The sequence below is a fragment of the Pleurodeles waltl genome, chromosome 9, assembly GCF_031143425.1.
Source record: "Pleurodeles waltl isolate 20211129_DDA chromosome 9, aPleWal1.hap1.20221129, whole genome shotgun sequence".
NCBI classification, from domain to species: Eukaryota; Metazoa; Chordata; class Amphibia; order Caudata; family Salamandridae; genus Pleurodeles; species Pleurodeles waltl.
The window spans coordinates 683803260-683827311 of record NC_090448.1 but is presented as its reverse complement, the minus strand read 5'-3'; the positions used below and the strand labels follow the sequence as shown (position 1 = coordinate 683827311).

At 45.1% G+C, this 24052-nt stretch overlaps 1 protein-coding gene across 23 annotated transcripts in view; it reads left to right on the top strand.

Moving 5' to 3' along the window:
- PPP1R13L (protein phosphatase 1 regulatory subunit 13 like) overlaps positions 1-24052 on the top strand; it is a 680831-nt gene that overhangs the window by 571502 nt on the left and 85277 nt on the right. For all 23 annotated transcript variants that reach the window (XM_069207788.1, XM_069207780.1, XM_069207769.1 and 20 more), the window contains 2 exons: positions 5693-5787; positions 7514-7910. In XM_069207788.1, the coding sequence (XP_069063889.1) occupies positions 5693-5787; positions 7514-7910 (492 nt within the window). The remainder of the gene's footprint in view (positions 1-5692; positions 5788-7513; positions 7911-24052) is intronic.

The window sequence follows — 24052 nt, the reverse complement described above, 5'->3', positions numbered from 1 at the left end:
GTGTTCTCTGAAGCATCAGCAATGTTTTGACAAGTTAATATCTCCAAGTTCATTTTGTTCGATGTTGATGACCGAATTTATCAAGTTAACCATGTATAGGTGTCACATTTTTGATACAGGCATGGTCAGTTGTTTCACTTGTAAACATTTGTCTGATTCTCTCACATTCTTTGACATATAGTTCAAGAAAACTGTCAAAGACAATGTGCAGTTTTTGCAAGGTGCATACTGACTTTGATAGCTGTAATCTTACAGCTAAGTGACCTCTCCGAAGTTGTGAATGGATGAAATCTTGACCATTCGCAGTTGTGACATATAGTTCCCGACAACAGTGGCTTTCAATGACGACACCTTTTCAAATTGAAATTCTTCAGATGAAAGTTTTTGTCACGCTCTTGTACGACTTTGTGCTTCACTGGTTTGGTTGCAGCATCTCCATCAAATAATGCGTTGGATGGAAGAAGATAATTTGACAGAATGTTCGTGATAAATTCACCTCTTTCTTTTGCTACATTCATCTCTCTGTGTGCTTGTAAAAGTTGTTTTTTGTAACCTTTCTCATAGTGTGTGGTTGGACGAAACTCTTGCTCTGGCAATTAAAGCATGGAAGTTTAGATTTAGTGATTATGTCAAACAGCTTTTTCTCTTTCAATACAAATCTCTCCTGCTTCAGTTCTGCTTTTAGTTTTGATCTGTGTTCCAAGACATCTACTTGGCGTGTCTTTTTTTTATTGTTATTTGCATATTGTTTGGTCACAAAGTTGTGTAGTCACAGGCTCAGTCATTTCAAATGGGTTTCCTTGCTGCTGCATGAAATGAAGAAGACTGTCAACATGTTCATTAAAATGATCCCCTCTCTTTCCCACAGGTTTGTGGTGAGAAACAGTTTCATGATGGTCCATTAATTTTGAATTTGTTATTGCTCTGAAACCATTTCAAATAAAAAAGGACTTCACTATAAACTAGCTGCCAATAAACAGCATTTTCACTTTTACGTGTCTGACCAACAATTCCCTTGGAGCTTTTCTATGATCATCTGTTCCAGTTTTAAATCTGGAGCCACAGCATTGAACATTCCCTGTCTCTTTCACCACAAAAAGTCTTTGGATTAATTATTTGTAGAGGTATGGTTTTTCACCTCTAGCCTGTAGAGGTATGGTTTTTCCACCTCTAGCTTCTTCCCTCTTTCTAAATACCAGGACCTATATCTCAGTTTATGCAGTCCCAATCACCTTCCAGGTCAGCATGTACCAAGTTTTTCGCAAGAGTTATGATGAGTAAAACATTTCCCCATTACTTGCAAAGTTCTGATTGTTCTTCTTGTCAAACCCTACGAACTTGGGTTTCTGATTTTGAACTGACTGTATTGAACATTGCCTGGCTTTGCATTATGTCTTCTGAATGAAGTGCATTCTGTGCCTTGTTCACTTCTGAGATAAGATATGCAAAACCTAATTTCATTCTTGTTCAGAAAGCATTCCAACGTAATGTTTTTATAGCCTCAGATATGGGGAGCATAACTTGCAACGAACAAATATACTAAGTTCTTCGCAATACTGACTGGACTATTTCCAAAGATTTCATCCTCCGTAAGTGCCTCGTCTATGCCACATCCACTGAGATAACGTCCAGCACACCGCAACACAACTTCTGTCCAGTGGAAAACACCCATCATTGGATAAATATGATCAAATTCTATTGGATTGCTCATAGGAATGTCCGCTACAGTACAGAAAACACCATCACAGAAAATTGGCAGGATAGGCTGATCTTCAAGCTGAGCATGCACATTTTGGAATTTGTTTTGAGCTATGTATATTGGTGCATAGTTTGACTGGAGATGGCATTACTTGTAAAAACCCAACCTTCTTCAAAGGAACGGTATTCTAGGAGATCAGAGCATGAATTCCAGCCCACAAAGGAACTGGCTTTTCTTCATCGTTCAGTCCACACTGAATAAGCAATATGATAAATTCAGTTAAATCAGCTTTGTGGACTGCAGCATCAAGTAGAAGATCTATGTCCTCAGCCACTTTCAAACTTTCTGGTAGACTGGGATGTGTTGATGATTTTGCTCAAGCCGGCAAGGCAGTTGGTTTATACGTTTGCAGCTTTGTTTATGCCTACAGTTTACACAGCTTGTTATCCCGCAGCTACTTAATTGGTACAGTCTTGAAAAAGCACAGTGGCAGTATTGTGTGCAGGATGTTCCAGGCAAAAAAAGAGCTGTCTTCTAAATCAAAAGTATCAAGAGCAGCAATTGTAAATCCTTTCCTGGTCAAGTGGCTTGGAAGTGGTGTGCTACCGGATTCACAAGAGTTTACAGCATGAGCTTCTAACAGGTTCCTGCTCCATACTTTGTCATTATAACTTGTTTATACACTAGTCCTATTCATTGAAGAAATAAGCTCTCTGCTTTTGCACTTGTCATAGATTGCGTGGGCAGTTAACATGTGTAGCGTAGTTTTCTTTTTGCCGTGATGTAATTCATCAAACATGATTTGGAAAAGACAGTACATTTGCATAGCATAAGCCTTGTCATTTCATGGGATTGTCTTCTACTTCTTCGCTTATATCTTCAAAACCATCATTAATGTTGTCGTCTTCTGTTCCAAACTCAAGAACTTTAGTTTGTAACAGTTTTGCTTTGCTGATATTAAACAATGATGTAAAAAATGTTAAGACAACATCAGGCATTCTTGTTGACTCCCATGATTGGCGAAACTCTGGGGCATCACAACATTTAGCATTAAGTCCAAAATCCAAGTCTTTCAGGACGTTTCTTAAAATGGTTCCTGCTGATTTTAACTCACCCATTGATCTTATTTTGGCAACAAGAACTTCAGGAGTCAAAGCAGCTGATAAAACCATAAGTGGCTCATTCTTTTTTGTTAGACTGATGAAAAAGAATTTTGTTGTATGTTCTTGCCACAAAAATCATAATTTAATTATTATGGATCAATACAGTTTCATCAATGTTAGCATTATTTCTCTGATCTCACTAAGTGTGAACCCTTAGCCAGCACTCGAGTAGCTTTAAAACTTTTTTTTTTTCAGAGTGTGCAAACTTAACTGAAGGCTGCGGTTATGTTGCTGCTGGTAGCTCATTGTACATTCCTATTTTGGAATGTATGCACACATGCAGTTCAGGAGGGGATTCAAATTTGCTGCAAATACATTCACCTCACTGTTTGAATCAGCTACTCAGCCGAAAACTTCATCTTGGAAGAAACTAGTGGCAGATAAAAACATGTACTTTGTTCTTTCGTCTATCCCTTTGACTTTTTTCTGGCTAAACTACAGATAACACATTGAAGATCCTCTGCTTTCTGATCAGTTGTTGGAGGTGGACGAGAGGTAGCCATCGATTTTCTAAGTGGATAGACATTGGATTTGGCTGGTGTTGTTTTCTTAGAAGACTCTGATTCTTGTGATTCACTGGTTTCTGCTTTTTTTGACAATTTTTATCAGGCTTTTTCTATTGTATACAATTTGTAGCACTTGTTTTTACAATAATAAAATATTTGATCCTCTTCACCCCTCAGTTTCAGTCTTTTGTCAACTTGTCTTGCCGTATTTCTGCAGCATCTTGAATTCTTCTGTCCAGCTGCAGTCGGTTAGCTTTTCTTTCGAATTAGTTTGACATATGACAAATTTTTCTTTGTTGAAGGAGTCCTCAGATTTTGTAGTTAGCAACATTGTCAGAAGGTAAAGATTCTCTGCCACCACCTGCTTTGCTCTTGTTTACATATTTGAATCAATGGAAAACCTGAAACAAAAACAATATTAAATTACCAATATGATGGGCAAAGAACATCATTATAGAGCTGCCATTTTGGAAAATGATAGAAGGGTTGCTCCAAGAAGTTATTTTCCGTCTCTATAAGACTACTTGACCCCCAAAACCTGTGTTTCTACACCAAAATCAAGTAAATAGGTCTCATTGTTCCTGAAATACTACATCACCACTACAACACATCTGCCATTTTTAAAAATTTAGTTCAGAACATATTGGTCTGGATTAGCAATGTCTACCCAAGCTAAATTACTTCTCTAATAATGCAAAAATACAAATCAAAAATGAAAGTCTCTGGACATTTTTTTAGTGGAGTTTATCAAGGGTGTAAAACTATATACATAATAGTCTAGTTAGACACAATCTGAAAAATCAGGGAAATTAGGATTGATCCCAGTTTTGTTCTGATTTTATATTGGTCAAATCAGCTTCTAGATGGGTATTTGTTTCTCTCTTAAATTTCACAACAAAAGTTAATGCTTTGTCTTAAATTCCTAGCTCATGAGGTTAAAGCATGGTTGAAAAACAGATCAGTGTCCTAACTCAAAATTAGGAATCCCCTGCAGAATTTTGTGAGAGGACCCCTTAGCCTCCCATATGTCAAAGATATTTATTGGCCATGGGCTGAATAGGGCCTGCCGAAGGGTTGTTGGGAGCCCCACGAAGGACTCTGGACTCCCTGGCGCTGCTGGGGTAGCAGGGCACTTCGTTACACCCCTGAAGCAGAAACCACATTTAAAGCGACCCTTGTTTTGGGAGCAAGTGTCCAAGAGGAGCTCAAGCTTTGCCAAACCCAGGTTTGGCTCTAGCCTTCTTTGACTCACCTAAACTATTCTGTAGCACTCGTAAGAGCACTCAGCAATGACAGGGAGTGAGATGAAGCTAAATCGTACTGAGTCCTCTGGACGTAACTGGGCACTACTGGCAGGACTCTTTCTTATTCGACTGTCGTGCTTTAATACGGACATATCTTTTTTGGAGGAAGGTCAAATTGAACGGATTGCACATTATTATTCCATGTGATGTATGACGCTTCCCAACCAGTGCTTAATTTGTGCTTGTTGTGTCCGGTGCTGAGCACCGGCACTTATTTCTGAGGCCCTGGGCTTATTCTTCTGCATCAAGCATTTGCTGCAAGCAAAAGACACACATGGGAAAGATGGATGAAGGGAAAAACTAAAAAGCGTCACAAAGGGAGAAAGTAGAAAGCTGCAAGAGTGAGCTGAAGGGGCAGGGAGTGGCTTCATATGGATTGAAGAGGCCGAGATCGCTTCAGGATTACGGCGTCTCAGTATTCCATTTTCACACATTCAATTACAGCAGCTGCGTGTTTAAGAAGAGGGCTTTGAGCACCAGCACCTTTTTATTTACAAATTAAGCACTGTCCCCAACCCTTCCCTTCCTCGTCGTGCCACCCCACACTTGTTAGAGTGGCAGACCCTGAAGCAGAGATCCGGCTAAGGACCAGGGTTCAAGTCCTGCCTCGGCATGTCTTGGGCTCAGTTCCCTTGGACCAGATAATTCTCGCCTCTGTGCCTAATCTAATTAATGGGTCCCACTCTGTAACTCTGGGCAATAGCTTGCTTAATCTCCACAACGGCTCCAACAGCGCTTGGATGCCTGGCTTCACCCTGGGGGTGCTCAGGAGTGGGCACCTCACAGGGAAAAGCCAGGAGGGGTTCCATAGCGGTATGCGTACAGTGCCTTGAGACCCTAACGGGTGAGTAGTGCGCTATACAAGTGCGAAGTTTTCACCCCCATGCAGACACGCTACCGATAAATTGGGCGCAGCGATCCTAGCCAGCTGTCTGTTAGCAGGGGTTTTGTATGTCTGGGATATTGCTGGTCCGTGGCCGAAGACACGTTTCCCCCCATCTCATAACTTTTACTCTGCAGGTGGTGACCCTAACACCAGCTTCCGCGCTCAAACCGTGCCTGTTTCTGGTCCATGGAGAGAATCCAGTCTCGATGGAGCACCGGTATCCAACAAGGTCAGTGGTTGATGTTTGTTGGGGAGAGAGAGTCGCTCCTTCGATCCTATGTGCTCCGGGGTGTGGGCGGTTGGGCAAAAAACATTTTCCTGTGTTTTCAGATGAAAAGTTGTTAAGCCACTCCAAGGTAAGGCATAACGGGCTACTCTTGTTTTATTGTTTTGAAAGTCGAAAATTATGCCGTTCTATATCAGAACTGTAATCTGCAGTTCTCTGGCCAGGTGTTTAGCGTTAATTGGGGCTTGTAGGTGTGAGTACCCCATTACTTCCCAGTTATCGCTTCCCGTTACTTCTCAGCCATGGGAAGAGTGTAATTTCTTTGGGGAAATTGCTGATTAGCTTTTACTATCTTTCTAGGCCTCGTCTGGGAGACGGCGAGGGCGCTATCGTGGTTGGAGTATAGAAAACCTAAGCAAATGAAATTAAGATGTGTGGATGGAAAGGCCCAGCTGGCAGCGTAGATGTCATAGGAAAACAGCTGCAAATATTGGGTGTGCTTGCACAAAAAGCCTCTATAAGTGAAAAAGGTGTTATGCATTTTGTTAGGTGCACACAGAAACCAGTGTCTGGCGATCCGAGGGAATTGTCCAAAAATATATGTGAACAAACATCTCCTTAAGTTACCATAACATTACTAAGGTTTGAAAAGGCAATTGGAACGACAAGTGTACAATCAAATAGCAGTATAACAAATAGAAGTACACACAGAGTAAAAGTTCTGAAGTTTAAAAAATAATTGACGTAGTTGTAAACTATAGAACCCACCATATTTGTTTACTTACAATATCTACCTTCTATGTAAGGTGCCCCTCCTAAAGTGCTATCCACTCTTGCCGTAAATAAGCATGATCTTTCATGCTACAAATGCAATCTCTTCATAGTCATGTTTTTAAATGTGAACATAAAATCTGTAGCACAATGTTTTGCATATTTTAGCGCCGAAAATAGCAAATAATCTGTCACTTAAACCTCCAAAGTTGGTATGTGGAATTGTTCATTAATTCTAGGCATCCGAACCCACGTTCTTTGTTGGATGATATCTGGAAAGTTTGCCTTTAAAATATTTAGGGCCAGAGTTGATCAATTTCCTTTTAAATATGTGCTAGCACCTGTTACAAATTACATTTTTTGTAGCTGGTTGTGTTCTTGGTGAAAAACTGTTGACCACACTCTGAACCTTTTGTGATCTCGAAATACTAGTCATAATTCACAACTGCTTCATTCTGGTAATACTTGTGCCATTTGCTAAAAACGAATGATAAAACATCACAAGAGTAGCCCATTAATGACATGCTTTGTAACTTCTCCTTCCTCCCGAGATGCCTTGATGTTTTTGTTTTTTTTACCACCAGGAACACTTTAGCTTGAGTCTGCAGTTGTTGGGCGGATGAAGGAACGTGCAGATCCTTAAACAAAGGTGCCATGCTAGATGTTCTTGAGGTGGTTCCTCCACTGCCCCCTTACTGGTTTCACCCATGGCAGCAGCTTATAATTGCCATGATGCAGAACCGGACATTTATAGATGTACACTCTTGTTTCTGCTTCTCAAAACAGATACTGCTTAGGAAGTAGTGCACGTGATGAGCAAGGCGATTAGAACCCTGAGCTCCATTTAAGGGTTTTGTGAATTAAACTAGTAGCACTTAGTCCTGAAGTTGTGAATTATGCCTTGGGGTTTGGTTAGGTGATTATTTTCCATACTATAATCCATTATTTTTCTGTTTAGGATGATCTTTATGGACAGAACAGTTTTTCCACGCTACCTAGAAACTACAAATACAACCCCACCACAGGTGACAGGCGGATTGACCCCAGTGTATGGAGATCCCACCCAGGGGCTGTCCCGGGTACTCTGCCCAGAAACTGGCAGTCCTCCCAGCAGCCTATCTCAAGGATCCCCATTCCACCTTCAAGTCCTCAAGGTGGCCTTCAAAAGCAGAAGAAGCCAATACCCCTTTCCGTGATCTTCAGACTGCAGAATGCCTTCTGGGAGCAGAGGTACCCATACTCCATGAGCAGCAACCAAGGGCCTCCTGGTCCCCCGACCATTGCAAAGTTGCAGCAGTCACAGCCTCACACTGCTCAAGCTCAGAATCCTGTGAGGTCATGGTCCTTGCTTGATGGTAAGTGCTCGTTATTCTTTGGGCAGAAGAAATAGAATGGATGCATTTGGAATACATTCTGCTGTTCGGTGTCACCAGGATTTTGTGTGCTTGATTTTGACCTGTTGACCATCTAATCTTGTGTAGTTAATTTAATCTACTAGCAATTTGTTTTTTTTAGGAATATGTTAACATAGGGGTTGTGGTGGATTCCATTTAGTTTTCATGGGAATCAGGCAGTGCTTATTTTGAGCCATTGGCTTCCAATGTGGTGCACCAGTACTTATTTTTGAGGGCGGCACTTATTTTTCTACCTCATACATTTACTGCGAGCAAAAGTCACATTTGAGAAAGACGAAGGAACATAAAAATGAAAAGGGCGTCACAAAGGGAGAAAGCAGAAAGCTACAAGAATGAGCTGTCGGAGGCGGGAGTGGCTGTAAATAGTTTAAAGGGGCTCTGGATGGCTTTAGGATTACGCTGCCTCAGTATTTGGTGCTCGCACATTTAATTGCAGCAGCCGCGTGTTTCAAAGGAGAGCTTTGGGCACCGGCACTCGAATCAGGAGTTCGCTTAGCCTTCTGGCCTGCAGGCATGTGTCCCTGTCACCTAGTGACTTTTAACCTACTTAGCCTGCTCTGTTGTAGCACATTTATTTAATTATTTCTTCCACGATGACTGCTATGTTTATAGTTAGGAGGATGTTTTGATTTCACATTATCAGTGCCACTCTGTGAAGGCGTCACTATCAGCGTCAAAGACAAGTGATATACATAGGTATTCACATCATGTCCCTTTCCCACTTACTTGTGACAGGAATATAATGTACTTTTGGAGGGAATTGTTTATATAATTGCAGCTCCAAGAATGCCTTCTTATCTATTGTTTGACAACATACCTGCATCAGAGGTCCTACAAGATCTGCATAAATACATCTCCCGCAGACAAGGTTATCAGAGGGACTCCTACCAGATGCCATCAACGCTATCTATGCTACACATCGCTGTCCCCACAGATTCTGATCTAGGGACCTCATTCCAAGGTAACAAGAGTTAGGGGGCTCTTCTCATGGACATGGTACTGGCAGATTAGATTTAACACACCTAGCTCTCTATAGTATTTCTATGCGTAATTACGCACAATAGGAATCAATGGAAAGTCACCTTTAAAAATACATATAAAATCGTAAAGTTTAGTTATCAAGTTCTCCTTTTGCAGGTTGGTCCAGGTCATCGGTGGGCACACTGTGCCAACTGGAGAAGTTTGGGCGGCTCCCAGTTCCAGCGAGATCAGCTGGGAAAAGTCTCTGGAGCTGGTGCAGGACCCGGGGGGGACCACTTGGAAAAGCACTGCACAGATAGGTTTAGAGGTGTTTCCTTGGGGTCTCCTTGGAGTGTCGATTTTGCGAGGGGTGAGGGACCTTTAGTGCACAGCAAGTTCTTTGTTGCAGGGCATAGGGTAGCCAGGTGCAGAGTGAATTGGTGATCCAGGAGCTGTGAGCAAAGATGCCCTTTGGATCTGGAGATAAGTCTCTTTAAGGGTTGCTGGCAGGACAATGGGGGCATTCTGGTGGGAGGTCCAGGGTGTTCCTGAAGTCCCTCGACATGGGGTTCCTCCTGGTCCTTTTTCAGCTCTGGGCAAGCTGATTTTCCTGGTCTCTGATGTCAGGTGACCAGTACCCAGGTTATTGGTACAGTCCGGCCACTTGAGGGCACAGTGCCACCAAACTTGGCACACTTACTGAGTTTGTTCCTGTGGTCGTCGATGTGTCATCAGGTCTGGCTGCGACTTCTGGTTCGGGAGTTAGCTGCCGATCAGTGAAGTGAGCTTCACTGAGTGGCTGTTTGGTTGTTGCAGAGTGGTACCTCCACTCTGGAGGGAGTTCTTGGGCGATCTGTGAAGCCTAGAGGTCCTCTGGATTTCTTGAAGTCAGTCCAGTTGTCCAGCATCTCCTCAGTCAAGTCCTGAGTGCAGCAGACAGGGTTTAGTGCCTTTTCTTTGTGCAGCAGATCCACAGATCTCTTGCCTTGGATCTTCTTTGTGCTGGGCTTCTTTGTGTCCTTCAAATCTGATTTCTTGGTCTAGTGATGCCCACTAAATACTGAATTTAGTGGGCGCTTTAGGAGATACCTGATGGTGCCCAGTGTGACACTTATCTTTGGGTGGCCACACCCACAATAGTGACCACTTCCTGTGGAAAGGGTCACTTCCCTAAACCTGATTGGCTATTTTCCTTCCATCCAAGATGGAGGAACATTAAATGGAGTGTCCAGCTTGCAGGCAACACCTTAGGGGTGGTGCATGCCAGGTGGGGCCACTCCTCCTATCCTTTGTGTGGTTTCCCGCCTTTGCTCCCGCCAGAAGTGGGAGTTTGCACAGGGAATGACCATCTGCTGCTAGCAGCAGGTCTGGGGTCGAGTTTTAAAGGCGGCAAGCCCTTAGCAGGGAAGTGCACATTCCTGATGGAGGAGGTGTTCGCTCCTCCACCCAGGAAGGACATTGTTTTACAAACCAAAGAGACCGGGCTCTCCCCCAAGGTTTCTATATTGGCTGTCTGAAGGTGGCAGGCTGGATAGAACCAGTCAGCAACCATGCCAGGGTAGTTAGCTTTTGCTAGGGGCATCTCTAAGGTGGCTGGAAGAACAAGTCAGCAACCATGCCAGAGTAGTAGGCTTTTGCTAGGGGCATCTCTAAGGTGACCCCCTGGGTATATTTAGGGATAAATCCAATACTGGTACCAGTTTGGATTTATCATTCTGAGTTGTTTGATACCAAACAACCCAGGGTTCAGAGTGGCCGTCACGGTGCTGGGAAACTCGTGTTGACCAGTGTCCAGCACATGTACTAAATTAGTTGCTCTTTTCACTCACCATGTCCCAGGTTCGCAGGGACACATTGGGGACATATTGGTCATGCAGTTATGCCCTCACATATAATATGGTGCACCCTGCCCTAGGGCTGTAAGGCCTCCCAGAGGGGTGTCTTATCCATAGTAAATTCAGTGTATGGTGGACAGGACACACAGGCAGTGCGCCATGTTGAGTTTGTGTTTTAACACTGAGCCTGTAACGGCATTGCTGGGTTCATCTGGATGCGTGTCCCTAGAGGGTGGCACCACCAGTGCTGCTGCCCTTAGGGGCCTACCCATAGTACTCCATGCCCTGGGTACCTAGGTACCAATTTACTAGGCACTTATAGTGGTAGTTAAGGGTGTAACAATGCATCACAACAGTTTTAGGGAAAGAGCTCTGGCCCAGGAAACCTGGTTAGCAGGAGCCCTGAGCATTACAACCTCAAGGCTGTAGCAAACATCAGACAAAAAGTGGGCTAACCATCTCAAAAAGAGGCTTTTTTTTCACAGTAATGCGAACATTGAAGACAACACCAACGTGTCAAGCACCACCAGCACACGCTGGATACCAGTTGGCCTTAACTGGAATTAATCTACAAACTGTACATTCTGTCATGGGCAACGTGCCCACGGAATGAGAAGACATTCCTTTCTGGATAGCCCAGAAAACGAATCAGCTGGAAGCTGTTTTCCCCATATGGGAACACAGAAGAAACATAGAATTCTCACAATGTGCTTGCCATTCAGAATGGTTCCCCCAGTGAATGACTGTAGCACATGGGGTACAGTCTTCCCTGCAAGATACACTACCACATATGGTACCATGACACTTGCTAATTTACCGGAGGTGTTGAAACAAATTTAGAACGAACACGGGGTGCACCAGCCCTAGACTTGGGGATGAAATTAATGTGTAACTACGACACAGTTTCCTCAATAATACTCACTAATATTAAAGGGGGAGTGGCAGCACTGGCTATACACGAGCAGCTCCAAGAGATTCCACACTTGGAACAGGAGAAACAGCTACTGAAAATAGTTTCTGGTACCTACACCTATACTAGTACAGGGCTGGATAGTTTGGGAGCCATGCCAAAAAAGCCTGAAATTTAGAGTAACCCGTCTAAGGAAGGTACCAAACAAGCACAGGATGGTTCTAAAAAGCGCTGGAATAAACAAAGACAAAATAAAGAGAGACGATGTGAGAAAGCAGCCTCTCCACACCCGAAGAACTCCGAAAGGAGAGAGAATCTCAGAAATAGAGAAAATATAAATGCTCTTGACATATATGCTGATTACGTCCCTCTCGTTCTTTTCAGAATGCACAGGATAGACGTAGCGAGAGAGTGGGCTGGTCAGAGCAACGTACGGACTATGTGAAACAGAAGAAAGACTTACAGCAGTCTTCAGACAAGAAAGAATACAAATCCCCACAACAAAAGCCACAGTTAAAAAGAAAAAGGTGGCAGCTATAACAGATAAACATCGTGGGCAGTGGCCCTGTTGGACAGAGCGGCAGAAGTCACAGTATGTCGTCAGGGTCTGAAAGATCATCTGGATGCGACAGCAACTAGTGACTTTTTTACAGTCAAGACTGGACAGGCGGTTCTCCCACCCGATAGGGCTTACGATTTAAACATCCAAATTGAAGGAGGTATAGAGCGCACTATTAGTATAATATTCTGAAATGAACTTACTTGCAATATCTTATTAGCTGAAAGAGACTGCCCCCTAACACATCCGTAAGCTTCCACATAGGAAGTATGTCGTTTTACCTTCTTTCTCTGATCTTCTTCCAGAGGTGGTAAAACAAGCCTATGCTGTCAACTGGGCTTTAGCGTGGGCACCCTGCGATATACTGCAGCCCTTTAGGTTGGAATATGGATTCTCCTTACATTGTAATACCAATTAGGTCTACACCCCAGCCTCAGCCCCAATATCCTGTGGTAGCAAAAATACCATCTTGCCGCGCATGTTACCCCCATTTTTTTATTTGTATGTATGTTTGTTTTTGCTTTTTTTGCTAGCCAGGAACCCAGTGCTCATAAAATATGCCCTGTATGTGTTCCCTGTGTGGTGCCTAACTGTATCACTGAGGCTCTGCTAACCAGAACCTCAGTGTTTATGCTCTCTCTGCTTTTAAAATTGTCACTGCAGGCTAGTGACTAATTTTACCAATTCTGATTGGCACACTGGAAAACCCTTATAATTCCCTAGTATATGGTACCTAGGTACCAAGGGTATTGGGGTTCCAGGAGATCCCTATGGGCTGCAGCATTTCTTTTGCCACCCATAGGGAGCTCTGACAATTCTTACACAGGCCTGCCACTGCAGCCTGAGTGAAATAACGTCCACGTTATTTCACAGCCATTTTACACTGCACTTAAGTAACTTATAAGTCACCTATATGTCTAACCTTCACCTAGTGAAGGTTGGGTGCTACGTTACTTAGTGTAAGGGCACCCTGGCACTAGCCAAGGTGCCCCCACATTGTTCAGGGCAATTTCCCCGGACTTTGTGAATGCGGGGACACCATTACACGTGTGCACTACATATAGGTCAATACCTATATGTAGCGTCACCATGGTAACTCCGAACATGGCCATGTAACATGTCTAGGATCATGGAATTGTCACCCCAATACCATTCTGGTATTGGGGGGAACAATTCCATGCATCCCCGGGGCTCCAGCATAGAGCTCGGGTACTGCCAAACTAACTCTCTGGGGTTTTATCTGCAGCTACTGCTGCTGCCAACCCTCAGACGATAGGTTTCTGACCCCCTGGGGCCGGGGCAGCCCAGTCCCAGGAAGGCAGAACAAAGGATTTCCTCTGAGAGAGGGTGTTTTACACCCTCTCCCTTTGGAAATAGGTGTTAAGGGCCTGAGAGGAGTAGCCTCTCCTGGCCTCTGGAAATGCTTTGAAGGCCCTGTATGTGTTCCCTGTGTGGTGCCTAACTGTATCACTGAGGCTCTGCTAACCAGAACCTCAGTGTTTATGCTCTCTCTGCTTTTAAAATTGTCACTGCAGGCTAGTGACTAATTTTACCAATTCTGATTGGCACACTGGAAAACCCTTATAATTCCCTAGTATATGGTACCTAGGTTCCAAGGGTATTGGGGTTCCAGGAGATCCCTATGGGCTGCAGCATTTCTTTTGCCACCCATAGGGAGCTCTGACAATTCTTACACAGGCCTGCCACTGCAGCCTGAGTGAAATAACGTCCACGTTATTTCACAGCCATTTTACACTGCACTTAAGTAACTTATAAGTCACCTATATGTCTAACCTTCACCTAGTGAAGGTTGGGTGCTACGTTACTTAGTGTAAGGGCACCCTGGCACTAGCCAAGGTGCCCCCACATTGTTCAGGGCAATTTCCCCGGACTTTGTGAATGCGGGGACACCATTACACGTGTGCACTACATATAGGTCAATACCTATATGTAGCGTCACCATGGTAACTCCGAACATGGCCATGTAACATGTCTAGGATCATGGAATTGTCACCCCAATACCATTCTGGTATTGGGGGGAACAATTCCATGCATCCCCGGGGCTCCAGCATAGAGCTCGGGTACTGCCAAACTAACTCTCTGGGGTTTTATCTGCAGCTACTGCTGCTGCCAACCCTCAGACGATAGGTTTCTGACCCCCTGGGGCCGGGGCAGCCCAGTCCCAGGAAGGCAGAACAAAGGATTTCCTCTGAGAGAGGGTGTTTTACACCCTCTCCCTTTGGAAATAGGTGTTAAGGGCCTGAGAGGAGTAGCCTCTCCTGGCCTCTGGAAATGCTTTGAAGGGCACAGATGGTGCCCTTCTTGCATAAGCCAGTCTACACCGGCTCAGGGATTCCCCCAGCCCTGCTCTGGCGCGAGACTGGACAAAGGAAAGGGGAGTGAGAACTCCCCTGACCAGCACCTCCCCAGGGGAGGGGCCCAGAGCTCCTCCAGTGTGTCCCAAGCCTCTGCCATCTTGAATGCAGAGGTGTGAGGGCACAATAGAGACCTCTGAGTGGCCAGTGCCAGCAGGTGACATCAGAGACCCCTCCTGATAGGTGCTTACCTCTCTCTGTAGCCCATCCTCCTCTGAGGGCTATTTAGGGTCTCTCCTGTGGGTTTCTCATAAGATAACGAATGCAAGAGCTCACCAGAGTTCCTCTGCACTTCTCTCTTCGACTTCTGCCAAGCATTGACCGTTGACTGCTCCAGGACGCCTGCAAAACCACAACAAAGTAGCAAGAAGACTACCAGCAACATTGTAGCACCTCTTCCTGCTGGCTTTCTCAACTGTTTCCTGGTGGTGCATGCGCTGATGGCTGTCTGCCTTCACCCTGCACTGGAAGCCAAGAAGAAATGTCCTGTGGGTCGACGGAATCTTCCCCCTGCTAACGCAGGCACCAAATTTCTGCATCACCGGTCCTCTGGGTCCCCTCTCATCTTGCTGAGCATGGTCCCTGGAACACGGGAGCTGGGTCCAAGTGTCTTCGACAGTCCAGTGGCCCTTCTGTCCACATTTGGTGGAGGTAAGTCCTTGCCTCTCCACGACAGACAGTAATTCTGTGTACTGCGTGAACTGCAGCTGCTAGGGCTTCTGTGCACTTCTGCAAGACTTCCTTCGTGCACAGCATAGCCCAGGTCCCCAGCACTCCGTCCTACATTGCCCAACTCGCTGAGTTGGACTACGACTCCGTGGGACCCCCTTTTGTTGTGCTGAGACGACCGCCATGCTCAGATCTTCTGAACGCCTGCTTCTGTGTGGGCTCTCTGTGTTGCTGAGTGCCCTCTCCGTCTCCTCCTCCAAGGGGCGACCTCCTGGTCCTTCCTGGGCTCTGGCAGCACCCAAAACCTTCAACCGCGACTCTTGCAGCTAGTAAGGCTTGTTTGTGGTCTTTCTGCGTGGAAACAACTCTGCATCCTCCAGCACTCTGTGGGACATCTTCTGACCAAAGGAGAAGTTCCTGGCACCTTCTCTTGTTGCAGAATCTTTGGCTTCTTCCACCCAGAGGCAGCCCTTTTGCACCTTCATCCAGGGTTTAGTGGGCTTTCCCCCCCCCCCCCGGACACTTGCCTGACTCTTGGACTTGGGCCCCTTCCTTTGCAGGTCCTCAGGTCCAGGAATCCGTCTTCAGGGCTCTGCAGTCAGTTGTTGACTTTGCAGAATCCCTTATCTCGACTCTACTGTCTTTCTGGGGTAGTAGGGTAACTTTACTCCTACTTTTCAGGGTCTTGGAGTGGGGTATCTTGGACACCCTTAGTGTTTTCTTACACTCCCAGTGACCCTCTACATACTACACTAAGCCTGGGGTCCACTCGTGGTTCGCATTGCACTTTTGGAGTATATGGTTTGTGTTGCCACTAGGCCTATTGTCTCCTATTGCTTTCTATTGTGTCCTACAGTGTTTGCACTACTTTTCGAACTGTTTACTTACCTGATTTTGGTTTGTGTGTATATTTTGTGTATATTACTTACCTCCTAAGGGAGTATATCCTTTGAGATACTTTTGGCATATTGTCACTAAAATAAAGTACCTTTATTTTAAGTAACTCTGAGTATTGTGTTTTCTTATGATAATAGTGCTACATGATATAAGTGGTATAGTAGGAGCTTTGCATGTCTCCTAGTTCAGCCTAAGATGCTCTGCTATAGCTAGAACACTTCTAATCTAGTAATAAGGGATAACTGGACTTGGCACAAGGTGTAAGTACCACTAGGTACCCACTATAAGCCAGACCAGCCTCCTACACCTGTTAAACATGAAGCTAAAGCTCTGGTGAGGGAGATCCTCCATCAACAGTACCAGGGTGTAATTGAGCCCTGTGTCTCTGAAATGAATAACCCGTTATTCCCTGTTGCAAACCCTGGCCATTCATATAGAATAGTCTTACATTACAGACACTTAAACAGTCACACACAGGCACACATGCAATTCTAAACTCACACAGCACTGCACTAATCAACAACATAGTGCGCAAAAAATACAAAAAAACCTTGGATATCTCCGTTTTTTTCTGCCAAAACTTAGCACACGAAAGTCTGGACCTGAGTGCATTCTCGTTTGGCTCACAAAAACACTTCTGTTGTTTGCCCCAAGGCAATAGGAAAATCCCAGGCCTGTTCTCAGCTCATGTAAAATCAATATTGTATGATATTCACTGTGAGGCGTTGTCCTATGTGGATGATATATATCTCACAGGTAACAACCTCAACATTCACCTTGCCAAGGTTGATTGAATCATGCTAGGATTCACAGTCCTTGGCTACAAATGCAATTTTAAGAAAACTAGAATAGCTTTTCTCAGTGTATTGTTCCTGGGATATGAGCTATCAAACAAGGGCAAGAGCCTGCCCCACAGTTTTTAGAAAAATATGCTCAACTCCAACCATCAAAGACTATCAAGAAACTGCAGTCCTTACTTGGTTTCTTCAATTTTGTCAGAACGTAAATTCCTGACTATGCATGGCCCATCAAGTCACTGTATGGCTTAATACGCCCAGATTTCTCAAGCAGACACTGGACTGTTGAACACATGTGCATCCTTAGAGGATTGCAGCAAGACATGCTACAAGCAAAACACTTACACACCCGTTATAACAAAGCAAATTTGGTCATCAGAATAATTGCTGATGTAAATGGGTTCACTTATGTCACCTTTAATGAAGGCAACACGGTGCCCATAGCACATAAATCACATTTATATTCCAATGCAGAACAACGCTTTGCACCCACAGAAAAAATTCTAACTTCAGTACAGATGGCTGTCATCAAGGAGAGGCCACTTGTCCAGGTGAAACGCATTATTTTTGTTACCCCGGGGCCAGACATCAATACTCAGCTGCTTGCTCAGCCGTGAGTAGAGTGATGAAGGATGGTATGTTCCACCCTCACAATACCTGCACACAGACCTGGGGGACTGCACAGCTCAGCCTTAAAGCCTTTATCTTAGTGCTAGAGCATATGGCTGCAGACCAACTCACATTGATTGTTCTATTTGTACTACTGTGTCCAGTCCTACGATGATTATCTCAATCATTGGCGGTTGAATGGGTTCAGAAACTCAAAGGGAAACACCATAAAATAGGACTCTGTGGGAAAGTGTGACTGATCTTAAGTATAAGCTACCTAATGCTCATGTAGTCCATACATTAGGCCACCAATGTGTAGGAGTACACATTATTGGCAACAGATTGGTTGATGAAGCGGCCAAATCCGCAGTAGCTATGGCTTCTGTTTGTGCAGTGACTCATTCTCACATAAGATTGAATAATGAAATTGTGGCTGCCGTGAAAGCTTCGGCTGAAGGAAAGCCTCTCCCAAAAGCATACCCTACAAAATATTCATACCACATCAGTGCACAGAATGTTGCCTTTGCAAGAATTCCTGGTGTTGAAGATCGAGTGATCCCCAACGAAGATCAGATGTTAGATCTCATCAAACTACCGTCCACTCATGCTGGTGTTGCGACCACAATAATACTCTTACAGAAATGCTTCTGTACAAACAGACCAAGCAATATGTTCTTTGCTGTGACATTTGCCAGCAAATAGAGGGTTCAGATATCAAATGCCCACAGCAGACGTCCCTCTTAGTGCCCTGTAGGCCACTATGGTGTGTGTACCTAGACCATTGTGGACCCTTACTAACCTGATGGTGCATACAAACACATCTCAGTAGCTGTAGATTCTTGTTCTAGATTCCTGTGGGTATGGCCATAGCGGTCGGCTGACAATGGAACTCTTATAAAAGACTTGCTGATCTTTATTGGTACATATGCGGTTGCAGCATTCCATTCGGACCAGGGCCCTACCTTTGCATCTAAGGCATTCAGGGACACCATGAGGACGATGGGTATTGAACTACATTACTCCTCACCCTACCATCCCAAGGGTAATTTGGTCGTGGAGAGGAGGAATCGAGATCTAAAGCAGTCCTTAACAGCTAGAGTATTACATTCAGGCCGCAGTTGGCTTTATCACCTATATGGGGTCCAGAGAGCACTGAATAAACTGCGAAGACAGCCCTTTGGAGGACGCACTCCTTACGAGGTCCTCTTTGGGATACCTATGTATGTCCCAGATCTAGATGGCCCTGGTTTGGTGGCAGCAGATACACCTTTTGACATAAATGAATGTCTCACTGTCTTAAAGGAGCTGCAGCATTTTCGTGATAATGCTGCCACCTTAGGAACAAGGGATTTGCCAACAACTTCTTCAGGCTGCATTCCTAAAGTCGGAGATCTGGTTCTTGAGAAGATTGCTGTGAAGAAGGAATTCGGCCCATCCTACAGAGCCCCAGTCCTGGGAATATAAGGCACCAGAACAATCATCTTACCACCGCTGCCAGGCTTAAAAGGAAACAGATTTGTCTCCATCGACATCAAATTATACCATGTGGCCGATCCTTCACAGTAGACCCAGAGGTCCTTTGGGTAGTTCTGGGTCTTCTCTCACTACCCAACAGAACATATCTCTTCAAAGAAGAAACAACAACTCTTCTGACTACACCTGCATGTACAACAATGCTACAAATGACTTCCTCGAGCATGGGGAGGGCAGAAAATGAGCTTTTGCTGATTCCTGTTACCACTTCACCAACAACTGTCCAAGATGTGGCTGTCTTTGAGTCTAACTCAACACAAACAGAAAACATTGTCTACTATGAAACTCCATGCTAAGTGGATCCATTCAGCAGTAATGCAGCGGCTCCTGTGTTTGCAGAGACTGCTTCTGGTTATTTCATCGACCTTGATGACTTTTCTTCGACTTTATCCTCACCTGCTACTGAAAATGTTTCAAAGACACGTAGCTGTGCATATGGCTGAAAAATAACTACGTAGTTTGTCCATGGAATTATCTGTGGATATTTCTGACATTGCTTGCCTTTCTGTTAAGGATTGGTTTTGTGACTGTTTAATATATCTTGATAAATGATAATGATCTTCTTGAACACTCTTCTGTTGAGCCAGTGGATGAAGTTATAATTCCATATCTTTCCTCACATAAGGTCCAAAGAGACCTGTCACTTGTGAATATTTCAGCGGTACCAATTCCAGATGGGATTGTTTGGAATAAAGTTCCATTTGATATACACAGGCCTACTGAGGTCATTCAAATTCCATATGTATTTAAAATTTCAATGTTTGATGTAATTACACCTGATGTTTCTGATGACTGGAATGTTCAAACAGTTGATTCAGTGCTTGCTGAGCTGCAAAATCATACTGTATTTGAAAGTGATGATGTATGTACTAACACAAACAATTATGAGGAAATATTGCATGATAATAATTGGGGACATGACTACCTGCACTGAGCAACAAGAGACCGATCAGTATTTAATTACACACAGTGGGAACACTGTTCAACTCCACCTGTGGGGAGCCCAAAGCATTATTCAGATACATTTGCATAGTTTTCTGGTCATGACATTAGAAATGCAGAATCATAGTACTTCACGATACCACCTTATAAAATGAGGAAGATTTTGCTAACAAATATTAAATTGATCTATTCAGATTCCTTTGTTTCCTCACTTGCAGTTGAAGGATACAAATACTGGAAGAACACTATTGATGTAAAAAGTGAATGGGGATCACAAGATTGGCAAATTCAGGATAGGGAAGCTTTGTTTAGAGCCTGCGTTATTCCTGTTTCTAATTATATTTTTAAATGACACAGTTCAGCAGACATCCTGCTTAGGGGTAGCAAAAATAAAGGAAATGAATGTGCCCAGTATCCCCGCACCAGCCAAATTTACCAATTGGCAATCCTTCTTAGATATCACAGAGGAAGAATTAGATGCAAAGGTTCGGGCTGGTACCTATAATTCTTCACTTTCCAGTCCCGGCAGGTGGTTATTGTGGCCAATAGACACAAATGGGTGTCAGGCGCATTTTATTAATTCTTCTGGAGGCTTCAAGATTAGCCGGCCGGGCCCTTGCTTTCTCTTGGGGCAACACTTGGGTATAGTTACCACATACAGTGTGGGTAAACTGTGCCAACAATTGTTACAGACTAAAACCTTAGCGGCAGTTGAAGAACATCTTAATATGCTATCTGAAGACATTGACTTACAAGATTTCTTGTTAAGTCCCAGGAAGCCATGCTGTAAATGATTCCTGTATGCCATATACAATGAGATCTGGAAGTTTTCTCAAATGGAACCAGCTGAGCCTTTAAGGCAGAAAGATAAAGAACATTTGGAAAAGGCTTTAGCTGTTGTCGATAATGGCATGAGTACTCTGTCCAACAGAATATACACCCTGAATAATATAGTGTAATCTGCAATTAACATCATTCAGAATGACATGTCTCTTCTACATTATGGACAAAGTAAGCTGTGTTCCATCATACAGTTAGGTTGGATACCACAGATTCTGAAGAATGGCTGCCATGTTCCGTGGAAATACATTAACAGTACTGACTTGTTTGCTGCATTTAATTTACCTAGGGATCAGCAGACAATGGCTAAAAGGGAAGCGAGTTTCATCATGCTTCATATAGAAAAGTTGCCTTTCACGGTTGCAGAAAGTCTATCAACAGTATGGCTTGAACATGCCATTATAAATCTGGCCATTTCCGCCTTTCATTTTTCAAAATGCTTGAAACCTCTTTCTGTGGGCAGTTAGTGACTGGGTGACAGCTATATTAAAGAAGAGTGGGAGTTGCCCTTTGAGCGTAAATATCTGAACGGGGAAACAGAGGTCTTTCTCAGCAGAAGTGAATGTGAATTTAGTGTTAGTCATTCAGTGATTTGCAAATAAGTGTCCCTTTATGTCCTTTGCAATGCTGGGGTCGCAAACTTGGGCTGTTTTCTTGAAGGGTACTTCAGTCCCTTTGATTCGTCGTGAATTTCATATACTTTCAAATGGAAGTTATGTGGTCCTGTGTGAACAGAGCTGTTGTAGTATGAGACCAGGAATTGCCTGCACAATTTTGGTCTCCAAGATTGTAACTTGTTGTGGACATGTTCTGTTCCCCTCCCCCACAAGAGATGAGTAGCAGAAATGTGGCCTCACATTGATACTACTAATGTAAATTATGACAAGCTGCAGACTAAAGGCACTACTGTTCCAGAAACAAGTTCAGCTTTACAATTCTGCTCCTTGCTTTGATCATTATCCTACTCATTGCAGCTCATGCATTTTACAGTATATAGAAGTCTTGTTAATAAAAACCTATTGAAAACTTTACTGCGTCTCCTTCATTGCCTGTGTGTGACTGAGACTTATTGCTCGTGTGAGAAAAGGGTCATCTCCATTTAACCACAACTCCCCTGAGATGTTTAACTCAAGAGCCCATGTGTAAAGGCTTCCAGAAATCACCTTTTACTGTTTGGGTTTTTAGTGAGTTACTGCTTGTGAGCCGGGAGGGTTGTGCCGACAGTTGCGACTTGCTGAAGAATTGGCCTAGTCGCCTACAAACAAAAGTTCTGTCATCCCTAAACCAGCAGTCTTGCCTAGAGCAAGAGTCCAACTATGAAAGGGGCGTGACCTGACTCTTAATTGACTAGGACACCGTTCGTGTCTCGGCCTCCGCCTGAAATAGACCCATTATCACCCCCACGCACCAGCGGCGACATGGGGAGTGCCTTGGGACAGCTCTGGCAGCAGCCTGCAGTTGAGGATGTTAAGACCCTCTGGCACTGCGGCAGCGATCTTAAGCCTCGCTGCTGAGCAGTGTCCTGAGGCCTTGCTGCTTGGGGTGCTGCAGGCCGGAAAGAAACCTCGGACTGCACAACAGAGGCCTGTGGAGACACCGGGCCGGAAGGGGAAGCCGACCCTGCAGGTGACTGGAAGCTGTGACCTGCCTGGATGCGGACGGGCAAAGTGGCCTTCCCGCAATGCCCGACGCTGGAGCCCTGAGGCAGCAGGGCTGTATGCAGAGGCCTGCGGAGGGGGGAGGTCTGGCCTCCACACAAGATCCGAGGTGAGCACTGCAGGAGGCAACTCTGGCCAGCGCACCCCCTGCCGCAATTACTGCAGTATACTGATCGCTGCAACCCCCGCTTGCACTCGCACCATAGGAAGACAAAGGGGGACATTTGCAACAGGAGAGTAATCACACTACGGGGCCCTGCACCCCTGCTAATTCCAAAGTACGCAATAAGCGTTCACCCTCGAAGAGGCCAGCCCATCTCACAGCAATGCCGTCGCACCCAGACTTGGCACCTGCCTGGTGACTCTTCTGCAGGGCCTGAGCTGCTGGCCCCACACCGCTGCCAGACGAGCTTGGGCCCAGAATGGGAAACTCCAGCACCCTGACATGGGAGCAGCCAATAACTGAATCTCTGAAGAGCCAGCACAGAAAACCAGAAAGTAAGCCTCCGTCTGGTAGATTGATGGCGGGCTGGACACCCAAATACAGCAGCACCCCTCCTCCCCACGTAACGGCTTTGGCCTCTCTTGGAACCGGGCTGCACAGTACCAACACAGCGCTACACAGGGGAGCCAGTGCTTACGAAATGGTGACTGGACAGCCCCTCTGCAATTACTGCATCAGATACATTCATCCCTGGTGACTTTGGCCCTGTTGCTGCCTCAGCTTGTGATTAGAGTGGGTGCTGGTGTTGGGCACAGCTGAGGGGCCCTTGGCCTGGCCCCACTGCCTGATAGACACAGACCCACTGGCCCCCCTAGCTATGGACCGCTGCCTCCCTTCTGGCCTGTCCCTGACCACTTCATATCATTGTTTGAAGAACGTAATACCCTCATTTAGCTCTGATTGAAAGCGCTTGGGGAATATGCCCCATACTAAGACCACCAAAGACACTCCGGTTACAGCGCTCTGGAGTAAAACCCCAACAGGGGACACCAATAGGCTCACTGAGTAGCAAAACGCGTCCATGGCTACTCCTCACACAGCCCTTCTTACACAAGCATACATGAACCACTTCCTGCAGGAACTCCACTCGGAGATAGGAGCATTATGTACGGACTTCACCTCCTGCATTAAAGAAGTGAAAAGGGGGTGGCATGGCCCGACAAGATGGCTGTGAGGACGTGATCACTGCACGCTCTCCCCTACCACGGAGGAATCCTTCACTAATCCTGCTTAAATCCTGGCATCCTGCTACCCATCCTGAGCCCGGGACGAGTGGGGTCCCTGGGAGACCCATCATCTCGGGCGGCGGTTCTCTGCAGCCCAGCTGAGACGCAAGGCTCATGTATGGCGTGCCGCTGCTGAGGACAGAGGAAGGAAGCTGTGGTGATCCCACTTTGCTGGTCCTGCCAGTTGGGCAGAGGGGGAGCTGGCTGTGGCAGCCGTTACGGGTGCCGCTGCTCCCTCAGCACATTGAGGAAAGGAGCGGCAGCCGGC